This window comes from Myotis myotis, unplaced genomic scaffold (genome assembly GCF_014108235.1).
Source record: "Myotis myotis isolate mMyoMyo1 unplaced genomic scaffold, mMyoMyo1.p scaffold_m19_p_4, whole genome shotgun sequence".
Lineage (NCBI taxonomy): Eukaryota > Metazoa > Chordata > Mammalia > Chiroptera > Vespertilionidae > Myotis > Myotis myotis.
This window is the reverse complement of record NW_023416346.1, coordinates 15,601,369-15,613,075: the sequence shown is the minus strand read 5'-3', so window position 1 is coordinate 15,613,075 and position 11,707 is coordinate 15,601,369. Positions and strand designations below refer to the sequence as shown.

Here is an 11,707-nt window from a genome sequence, read left to right as displayed (position 1 = left end):
AAAGACAGAGGTTTCCCAAAGAAGAAAGAATTTGACTCCAAGAATGTAACATAGAAATCCTTCCTGAGTTTCAGTATGCCAGGTTTACCTTGTAGATTTTTGGCCTCATGATTGCAACATCAGTTTATACCTGAATTTCTAGCCTGTTGGCCTGCTCTACAAATTTCAGACTTTTCAGCCCCTACAGTTATGTGAGCTAATTTCTTTTTGTGTGTATGTGAGCTGTTTCTCTCTCTCTCTCTCTCTCTCTCTCTCTCTCTCCTTGCTTCTGTTTCTGTGGGGAACCCTAACTGAAACAGGCACCATGAAGATGACAGTGTAGTTGTGTAGTTTAGAGCAGAAACAATTGCAGGATCATGGAGAGCCTTCAGTGAGTTGTCATTACAAATCCTTTTTTTTTCAAATTGAAAAAACAAATTTTTATTGTCTAGAAATATATGTACAAAAAATTTCCCACAAAAGAGGCTATTTTCTCATTTCTCCATCTTCTTCCTCGTCTTCAACATCCTTGATATAAAGGCTATTATTACATCTTATTTGAACTTCACCCAGGTGTCCAGACAAGGCTCCATCTATGTATTCTTCCGTGTTTGAAAGCTGCTTGTTAATATAGCCATCTACAGATGTCAGGTAGCCATTATATTCCCTTGCCCACTTAAATTTCACCATTACTGATTTTCCTGTTAATCCATTGAGGAAAGATTTGGGATTGAGGGGTAAACTCACAGAGCCTGGACTGCGGTGCTTCAAAAGAAATGGCCGCCCCTCATTATGAGTTCTTTTACTGGAGTTCTCAGTAGGCCACGAAGTATTAATAGAATCTCTACTATGTCTACCAAATGAGTATCTATTGTGCCATAGAAGTTGGTTGGCATAACCTCTACCAACTGAGATCCCCGAGAGGTCAAGCCAGAGTCTGGGTGGAAGGCCCTCACTTTATTTAAGAGAAGTTTCACTACCCCGAGGAGAGCACTGAAGGCTAAGCATGCTCCACCAGGGTGTGGGCATCTAACTAGAGAGAGCCTTCAGCTCTGTGAGGTTGATAATAGGGTCAAGAAAGACTTCTGTGTGTCTTGTCACTCAGACTTAATAGAATCAATGCCATTGAAAGTTAGCACTCCTTTGATCTAGCTCTTCTTTGTACAGAATGGGAGAATGAGCCCAGGAGAGGAAGAGCCACTTATAAGAAGTTGTTTGCACATCCAGATCTCTAGATAATGACTAAGGAAGAGAAAAAAGTAGAAGGAAAGATAACATTTAATAAAAAGAAGTCTGGATTCCCATTGTGCTTTCCTATGGGCCATTTAGTGAGTAGTTATCACAAAGTTAGAAAGCATCCTGTTTTTTCACAGATGGATAAAAATGGAAGGAAATAGAAGAATCTGAAAACTAAAGTGAAATAAAACAGAAAACTTATCTATAAGGGTCCTCATTGTTAAATAACAAAATTAAGATGATCAGTATAAATGGGTTTCATTGAAGAGCAAATTAGCTGTAATCGCAAGAAAGCCACTGCACTCGGTTCAATCATCTTATCACTTTGGCCAAGAGTGTTTGCCTTGTAAAAATAAAGGTACACGTGGGTTGCTACAGGACCAGATCTCCCATATTTGCTCAGGAGTTTGGTTATCTCCCATGAGCATTCTAAAATGATCAATGAAAATAGCATTTGTGTTCATTTTTTTTAACTTGACTCTGATAACTTCATTTATTAAGCTTTCAATGAAGTTGTAATTCTTTTTTAAAATATAAATTAAAACACATGCTGGCAACTCATAATCACTTTGGGATGTAGGGAATTAGTAAAGGTGGCTCTCTTTTCTTTGCATTCAGTATTGCTGCTTTGTGTCTGTGTTTTTCATTTAGGATTTATTAATGTAAATCCCCCTTACACATCATTGAAAGTGTTAGGATTTATATGATGGAATATAATCTGCTTTAGACCTTCTAGGAGAGAATAGATGACCTAGTAGGGTTTTACAACTTTAATTTCTTCTGTTCTTCATGGAAAGGCATTTCATAATAAACTGTCATATTTGGGAAAGCAGTGTTCTTCAAATGGCATATATTATTACTAATACAGTATGTTTTATGGCACTTTCCATAAAATCCCTGGGCTTCTCACTGAGATGCATTCTCATGGCAAAACATCTTTTATCACCAAAAGGAGAACATTAACCTCTGCTCTGCCCCTTCCAACAGCAGAGCTTTGATCAGCTCCGTAAAGATCCTTCTGTTTACAGGCTCTCATACTTGCAAAGTCCATTGGAATATTGGCCAATAGACCGCAGACTATATTCCGTCATATAAATCCTAACACTAGAGTGGGGAAGGTGCTCATCAGCTCTTTCCTTTAGCAGCTTTCCTTCTATTTTCTTTTTCTTTTATGAGGAAGTGAAAATTGCTCCAGGTAGCTTCTGTGATTTCTGTATTCCCCCCTTCTATTTCTTTCACTTCTTTTTATATTCCTTTCTATCTTCTCATGTACCAACTGATGGGCAAGTAAATAACTTTCCTCCATTCATTCAAACATTTACTGAGTCCTACTTTGTGCAAAGAACTGTGCAATATTCTGAATTTTTAGAATTATTATTTTCTGGTGTTCTTTTTAACTTATAAAGATGATACATATTCTTGGTAAAAATGCAAACAGTACAAATGGTTTTAAAAATAAAGAAGAGCCCCTTTAAGTCCCTCATCTCACTTCTTAGGCATATAAATGTATGTACAGTCATATATATGCATGTATACACATACATGCTTTTTCAGGTAGTACTAATTGGAACATGCTAAAAAACAATGTTGTAATTCACTTCCATGTATATCTTGGTTGCTGTCCACGTTGGCATATGTAGCCCTGCTGATTCCCTTTAGGGCTTAATGAGTTTGAAATGTAACTTTCAGAAAGCCCTGAGTTTTTATGAGTTTTCTATAGAGAGCACTAAAAATGGCCAATTGTGAATATATAAACTAATTTTTCATTCACTGTCCTCAGGTTTCTTTTACTTTTTCTCTATGTTGAGGACAGTACCCACTTATACATTCTGATACTTGAAGAATTCCAATGGCTTACAAATGCTTTGGGGAAATCTAAATTACCTTGATCAATTTCCCTCCCACACACCATGTATCTACTCTGGCCTTGGACCACTCTCAAGTTATCTTCCCCAAACAGTCTCCAGAGCTTGTCCCAATACTTGCTGACAGTTTCTTTTCTCCTTTTCATAAGAATTGTCTTCTATAGCATTAGCCTATTTTTCTGATTTGGCTTCATCCTATATAATAAAAGCCTAATATGCTAAGTGTCCAACCATTCAACTGTTCGACCAGTCGCTATGACATGCACTGACCACCAGGGGCAGACGCTCCAACTGGTAGGTTAGCTTGCTGCTGGGGTCCAGCCAATGGGGACTGGGCTAAAGGGGCTGGACACACCCTGGAGCCCTCCTGTGGTCCCTCCCTGGCCCCGATCTTACAACGGTGGGGTCCCTCAGCCTGGACTGTGCCCTCTTGCAATCCGAGACCCCTCGGGGGATGTCGGAGAGCCAGTCTCGGCCCAATCCCCACAGGCCAGGCCAAGGGACCCCACTGGTGCACAAATCTGTGCACTGGGCCTCTAGTTGACTATAAAGTTCTTGCTTATTTGGACATGTTCTGTTCTCAATAGTTTTCATTTGCCTGTATGGGTGTGACTCCTCTCTCAAAAAGCTATTAATTCTAGTTTGCCCTTATTTGAGCATTTATTATACATTAGCTATTGTGAACCTCATTTCCTGTAGTCCAAAAAACTCATGAAAGAGGTACAATAATTACCCATGTTCATAATTATTGACAGATGAGGCACAGAAAGGTTAAGGACATTGTCCAAGGTCACACAGCTAGCAGGTGGAAGAGCTGAAATTTGAACCCAAGTTTACTTGAGCCTAGAAGCTCATATTCTGTCTCCCTTAAATCAGCAAGTGTTTGTTAGTTAGCAAATCACACAGAGCAGCGCTAACCTTTCTGTGAGCCTGTGATTCTCTAAGGGCAAGCCACAAAAGCTACTTCCTGAGTGTGTGCTACATGACAGGCTCTGTAAGAGGGTTCTATTGAGAGTTCTCTGATGCTGGAATAATATTTTATTATAAGCTAAACCATCAGAGGGGCCTTGGGGGGGGAGGGAGAAGCACTTCCTGCTTATAATTCAAGGTGAGAAGAGATTTCCACATTATGAAGCCACACAGTCCTTCCTATGAAGCACTGTGATAAAACCTTAGGCAGAATCAGTAGCTATGGGCATTTAAAAAAATCTCACCCCAAAGAGCCGTAGAAATCCTGAGAAAGAAGAACAAAGTTGGAGGTATCACAATACCAGATATCAAGCTATATTACAAAACCACTGTTCTCAAAACTGCCTGGGACTGGCACATGAACAGGCAGATGGACCAATGGAACAGAACAGAGAACCCAAAAGTTGACCCAAGACTTTATGCTCAATTAATATTTGACAAAGGAGGAAGAGCATACAATGGAGTCAAGATAGTCTCTTCAATAAATGGTGTTGGAAAAATTGGACAGACAAATGCAAAAAAAAAAAAATGAAACTAGACGACCAACTTACACCATATACAAAAATAAACTCAAAATGAATAAAGGACTTAAACATAAGATGGGAAATCATAAAAATCTTAGAAGAATCCATAGGCAGCAAAATATCAGACATATGTCGTAGCAATATCTTTACTGATACAGCTCCTAAGGCAATGGAAACTAAGGAGAAAATAAACAAATTGGACTACATCAAAGAAAAAACTACTGCACAGTAAAAGAAACCATCAACAAAACAACAAGAAAGCCCACTGCATGGGAGTACATATTTGCCGATGTTATCTCTGATAAGGGTTTAATTTCCAAAATTTACAGGGAACTCATACATCTGAACAAAAGGAAGATAAATAATCAAAAAAATTGGCAAAGGACTTAAATAGACCCTTTTTGAAAGGACCTACAGAAATCTAAGAGACATATGAAAACATGGCCAAAGTTACTAATCATCTGAGAGATGCAAATCAAAACAACCATGAGGTACCATCTCACACCTGTCAGAATAGTTGTCATCAACAAATGACAAGTGCTGGTGAGGATGCTGAGAAAAAGGGACCCTTTTGCATTGCTAGTGGAAATGCAGACTGGTGCAGCCACTGTGGAGAACAGTATGGAGTTTCCTCAAAACTTTAAAAATGGAACTCCCACTTGACCCAGTGATCCCACTTCTAGGAATATATCCCAAGAAACCAGAAACACCAATCAGAAAGGATATATGCACCCCTATGTTCATAGCAGCACAATTTACTAGTATAATAGCTAAGATTTGGAAACAACTTACTAGTAAGTGCCCATCAGCAGATGAATGGATTAAAAAACTGTGGCACATCTACACAATGGAATACTATGCTGCTGTAAAAAAGAAGAAATTCTTACCATTTGCAACAGCATGAATGGACCTGGAGAGCATCATGCGAAGTGACATAAGCCAGTTGGGGAAAGAAAAATATCACATGATCACACTCATTTGTGGAATATAATGAACTGATGAACCAAAATAGAGCCAGAGGGAAAAATATTTTAGAATATAATAGAAGTAATCCTGTTATTTGAATATTTTTAATATTTCCTACAACTTTTGTGATATTATACTATGCTAGTACAGTTTTGGTAATATTATTATATTAAAATTGTTTTTCTTGAAATATTAAGGTTTACTGCATTTGACTATTATGTTTAAAATCGTTTTTCTTGGAAAAAAAGAATGTGGAATCTAATGAACAAAATAAACTGACAAACAAACAAAAAAAGAGACAGATGTAAGTTTTGTAAGACTCCAATTAAAAGTTTATTTTCATTTCATCTCCCCTTGAGTTGTGCTGTCCTATAACTGCTTTTATCGCCAATTTATAGCAAAAGTAACATTCGCCTTTAAGAATACTGGCAGCCCTACATTGGTCTCTTGGAAACTTGAATTTCCAAAATGATTTTATGGGTGTATGTATATGTCCAAGTTCAACTAGTTGTACACATTAAATATGTGTACAAAAATAATAATTGTATCATAATAAAGCTATTTAAGCAATAAAAAAATTAAAAAATCTCTTCATGCTCCACCTCAGAGATACAGGCTTGCAACCTCTATTTTGACCCCAAACACCAATATACTAGAAGGAATCAGTCTTTTATTTTCCAGATCAGAGTCCTCCAGTTTCCCTATCAGTCCTGCCTCCCTGAATGTTCCTCTTTGAATTCACATTTTCTGAATAAGGTGTGTAAGAGAAGGTACATGGTAACTATGAGATGATTTCTATAATAGTCTCCTTCTTTGGTGGTCTTCAATCCTGATTCTCCAATGGCTTTGCCTTAATGCTTTAGGGATTCAGAATCTGGATGTGGCCATGGCCCAGTTGCTGAATTGAGCATTTCTAAGTCCTTCAGAGTCCAAAAGAAAGGTCATTCCAGATGTCAGGTAAATGTCTTTTATTTTTCACTGCCTGATAGAAATTGAATGGTAGGGAGAGTATTTATTTATTTACTTACTTATTTTCAGGTTTTTAGTTTTGTTCTGTTTTATTTTATTCCCAGCACTAAAAAATAATCATGAAGTTCTGGAAAGGAAAAGACCAAACCAATAGTAATTGCCCTGGAATTATAGGGCTTTCTCAATAATAAGTGTCAAGATGGCATGTTTATTTCAGTTTCAATCCAATTCAACAAATATCTGTTAAGTGCATCCTGTGAAAAAGGTTAAGAATGAATAAGAAATGGCTCTCACCCTGCAGGAGTTCAGTCTAACAGGGAAATCAACATGTACAATGTTAATTCTCATACAAGGAAGACAACAACAAAGTTATATGTAGAAATTTAAACAGGTTTCTATGGGAGTATTGGAAGAGTGAAAAATTTAATTTAATTAGGAAGTCTGGAAAGATTATGTTTGAAGAAATAAGCTTTTGAGTTTGGTCTTAAAGTACTGATGAGACTATTTACAGGAAGACATTGAAGTGAAAGATAGTTTAAGCTGATAAGCCACATACACTATAGGTGTGAAAGCTCAGGGAGTGGTGATTGTTCTGATAGGATGAACAGCAGTATAAAATACAACTGTAGAGGATAGTCTTCTGACCCAGTTTATGAAGAACCTTGATACTAGTCTAAGTCAGCAGTGGTTCTCAACCTTTTGGCCCTTTAAATACAGTTCCTCATGTTGTGACCCAACCATAAAATTATTTTCATTGCTACTTCATAACTGTAATGTTGCTACTGTTATGAATTGTAATGTAAATATCTGATATGCAGGATGGTCTTAGGCGACCCCTGTGAAAGGGTCATTCGACCGCCAAAGGGGTCGCGACCCACAGGTTGAGAACCACTGGCTAAGTATTTGGATTTGCTCTGTAGACTTAAAGAAGTCTTGGATTAGCACCCCCCGCCCGCCCCCACCCACCCCCCGCAAATCACAGAGGAATCTCTTCACAGCCTCTGGGTGTTTCTCAGTGGTCTGTTTGTACAGAAAGATACCTTCCATTTACATTCGTTATTCATTTCATGAAGATACTCTTTATGAAAAATACTTGGCTTTAAAAAACACTCCACATGGGATTGATTTAAACAGTTTCAATATAATAATAATGCATTTAATTTATTTCTCTCCCCAATAGTGTATGTAGCTACAGGTATTTTGATTATACTGACTAAAATTATAATACATGTTAATATAACCCAACTGTAATTATTCATGATCTGGGATGTATTGCATTTTAAATGTATCCTACTCTGTCATCTGTTCCACTCACTTTGAGCTTATACCAAACCAATTCTAGCTGTTCCATCAGTTTTCTCTTTTACTAGCTCTATTTATTATCTTTCTCTGGTATTCTTATAAGAATGACAGATTAAATTATATCAGATGCCTCTCTCTCTAAGATATGTTAACTTTGCACCATCTTCTTTCACCATTCAGCTTGTCATCTTATCACAAACAGGAATTATCTTCGTTTGGCATGATTTGTGTTTGAAGAATTCATATTGACTACTGTTTATCATTCGGGTTTCCCCTAGGTACTCATAAATGACTGCCTTAATAATTGTCCTCACAGCTTACCAGATATTGAAATTAAATTTATGAGTTTAATTCTCTGAGTTCCCTGGGGATTTCTTTTAAAGAAAAATGGAACAAGGCAGTTCTATAACTCACAACAACTCTTCTATAATAAACCAGTGTGCTAAAGAAAAACATTTTGCAAGGAAACAAATTTCAGGTTTAGCCTTACAAAATGATTATTATAAAATTAACAAATAATACAAATTTTTGAAATACTAAAAGGCATCCTGTGACCTTTAAAACTATTTATTCATTGTACTTACATGTATTTTTAAGGACCATAATGAATGCTTATAAAATACTAATCCACTAGTTTACAGTCCTTATTTTGTGAAATTTGGTCTTTTTATATCCAAGCTAGAAGCCCGGTGCACAGATTTGTGCATCAGTGGAGTCCCTCAGCCTGGCCTGCGGGGATAGGGCCAAAACCGGCTCTCTGACATCCCGAATTGTGAGAGGGCAGTTCTTGGGTGATGCACCCCAGAATCGGGCTCCCTCCTCTCTGGTTCCAGGTGCGTCACCTGAGAACCACAGCTGCCAAGTCACCGCAGCTCTGCAGCTCCTGCATTGAGTGTCTGCCCTCTGGTGGTCATTGCGCATCATAGCTACCGGTCAGAGGGTCGAACAGTCGGATGGTCGCTTATGCTTTTATATATAGAGATTGTTGCACATTTAAAAATAGCCCAATAAAGGCACTTTTGAAAAATATGTTTTTAATTATTTTAGAGAGAGAGAGGGAGAGGAATAGAGAGATGGAAACATCAATGAGAGACAGCTATTAATTGGCTTCCTCCTGAATGCCCTCTGTTGGGGATTGAGCCTGCAACCCAGGCATGTGCTCTGACTGGGAATCGAACCAGGGACTTCTTGGTTCATGGGTTGACACTCAACCACTGAGCAGCAACACCGGCTGGGCAATAATAACACTTATTATTATTATTATTATTATTATTATTACTACTACTACTACTACTAGAGGCCCAGTGCATGAAATTTGTACACAGGTAGGGTCCCTATGCCTGGCTGGTAATGAGGGCTGATCAGGGCCTTCCGACTGCTGGCTGCTGGCCGGAATCTTCCTTCATTCTGCGCTGCCCCCTGGTGATCAGCATACATCATAGCGAGTGATCAAACTCCTGGTCTCCTGGTCGAACTTCTGAGGGGACACTTGCCATATTAGCCTTTTATACATACAGATACAGATTATTTTTATTTGTTTTTTTGAGGATGTTTATTAAAGCTGGGGACAGTAAAACAAGGAAGGGTCTAGGATAGAGGAAGCAACAGGAAAGGGACTAGGTAGAGAAATGAGCCTACACTGGGCTGCTTTGGCTCACTAAGTCAGAGAAAAGGGGGCCTTGAAGACAGGTTCAGTGGGTTATCCCAGGATTAGCTGCTGCTGCCCACCAAATCTTGTGGGTTCCTTTAGCATTTAGGAGATGCATACCTTTGAGAGAAGAAGGGGGGTGGAATCAGGGGCATACTCCTAGGAGGGAGAGTCCAATAATGCCACTTTTTAAAAGGTTATTTTGTAAGTACCGTTGGTTGGACATATGCTAAAGTTCTGTTTCAGGTTTCTGAGGCAAGCTGCTTGCCACTATTGTGGTTAACTATTTACAACTTAACTATAATGCACTAACCTGTGACCCGAGTCTTACATTCACTGAATGCAGTGCAGATGCACTGTAGGTTGACCATAGCTACCTCTGGAATTTGGAAATGACTGGGAAGGAACTGATGTACATTTGATAGCAAATTATAGAGTGCTTTGAAAGGGGTGGATGCATAGAACATTAAACAACACCAACAGTTTGGTCAAGTTTAGATTTCTGTAGTTTCCCAGCCAATACTTGCATGCTCCTGCATCTAGGAATGTGTGGAATGACTAGTTTACATGAGTCATGGTAGAGAAATAAATGATTTTCTCCAACTGAAGCAGTTTGGGTCCAATGAAGAGCAACATGTTGATGCTATAGTCCTCCTTTTCTTAATGTTACATTGAAGAGTGGTAAGACATTCTCCTTTCTGAGCCAGTACCAGCCTCTTTCCAATAGGTTGGTAGAGGCAAATTGTGTTTAAGAAGAATTTTGTTGTATAATCTTTTTCAATGGGTATGACAGGTATTCTGGAAGCTGTATCATGGTGTGTTTTGCTTTGGTGCCTGTCATAGTATAGTGCATAGGGTTGCTTTTTTTTTTTTACTTGTTTATGTGAATATTTTTATTTCAAAGACTGCAACTGAACAATGAGAAAATCCTCCACCTACTATTCAATCACAATCTGGGATAATATTTAGGGTGAGAGAACATGCATAAGTTACCTACCAACTTGACAGGAATGGATTCCAAATCTGACATACCATGGCCTCACTCCTCACCAGTGTGTTCCTAAAGGGCAAGACCATGATGAGCAACTTAGAGTTTTTTAATGGAAGGGAAGCCATAGGTTTCAGGAAAAAAGTATTTATATGGCATTTAAAGAAGCCATTCCACTTTTGGTAGAGCAGAAAAGTTGTACCTCTGAGTCTTTTTTCAAGATGAACACAATGACTGTCTCTCTCACATTTTTCTAATATTTATTCTGCAAATCAGCTACATGAGCCCCTACTGCTCTCCTGAATAGTAAGCTTCCAGGCATTACCTGCATCCCATGTTTCTATGGAGGGATGGCAGTAATCTCTGCTAAGATAAACTGGTGCTTCTGTGAATAAAGTGTAAACGCAGTGAAGTGTGTATGACTGTAAGATTTAATGCCTCTACAGGTAATTTTTTTAGAGGGAGGATCTGGCATTTAATCAAATTCAGAGTCATTATGTAAATTTAATCACCTTTCAACACACTAGTAATTTTATTATCTCCTTTTCATTTAATGTGGCTTAGATACAAGTTGAGCTTGGAATTCTGGAGGTAGAGCACTGGTGATTGGAAAAATATTAAGGAAAATGTACTGTGGAAATGAGATAAAACCTTTATTCTTGCTACTGCTTGTTGTCTTCGCATGTGTATAGGTGTGCAACAAAGGGTTTTTAAAATGAAGTGTGTCTGTTTAAAGTTTTCCATCTTTCTTTAAGTCCCCAATTAGCTGCAAAGAGCCTGTTTTGAATTGATGGTATTAAACCCACTCCTGTCAAATGGGAAACCTAAGCACTGAATGATATGTTGTTTAAATTCTTCCTAACATAAGAGCCTACTTTTTATTTGTATCACCCATTTGGCTTGACTTCTGGTTACTAGAATGACATCTGATGTTGGATTATTTTAGTCATATGGTCTGTTTAAAATTAAAGACAGTATTTTCATTCATCAACACCAGTTTCGATAGATGGTTAAAAGGTGCGGTGATGATCCTGAATAGAATAGACATTATCCATCACCCCGTCAATGTTGATATTATGAAGCTGAAGAAGAAAAAAACTGGTTTAGTTGGATTTCCCAAAGGGCACTTGGGCCTTTTGAACCTATGGTTCATACTAATGAGGGTGTCTGAAGGAAAATAATGAAGCTAACTCCTTACAAAGTGTAATTAGAAAGAAGACAAGAGGTAAAACATGATAGCATGTTGAACTGAACTTGCTAA

General features: G+C 38.1%; 1 protein-coding gene across 1 annotated transcript; it reads right to left on the bottom strand.

Annotated features, from left to right (window-relative positions):
• Positions 1-465: 465 nt before the first annotated feature.
• LOC118654341 (small nuclear ribonucleoprotein F-like) lies at positions 466-9,829 on the bottom strand. Its single transcript, XM_036305675.1, has 3 exons — positions 9,772-9,829; positions 4,295-4,314; positions 466-744 (listed from the first exon to the last, which is right to left on the bottom strand). Exons 1-3 carry the CDS (start codon positions 9,827-9,829, stop codon positions 466-468), a joined length of 357 nt encoding a protein of 118 aa, XP_036161568.1.
• Positions 9,830-11,707: the final 1,878 nt, after the last annotated feature.

Excerpts from the sequence above, each read along its gene's own strand:
- LOC118654341 (XM_036305675.1), bottom strand. The coding sequence starts at position 9,829 with ATGGTCAACCTACAGTGCATCTGCACTGCATTCAGTGAATGTAAGACT. Across the intron at positions 4,315-9,771 it reads ATGTAAGACTCGGGTCACAG|GATTTCTACGGCTCTTTGGG; the intron begins GTTAGTGCATTA and ends CTTCTTTCTCAG. Across the intron at positions 745-4,294 it reads GATTTCTACGGCTCTTTGGG|CACCGCAGTCCAGGCTCTGT; the intron begins GTGAGATTTTTT and ends TTTCTTTTGAAG.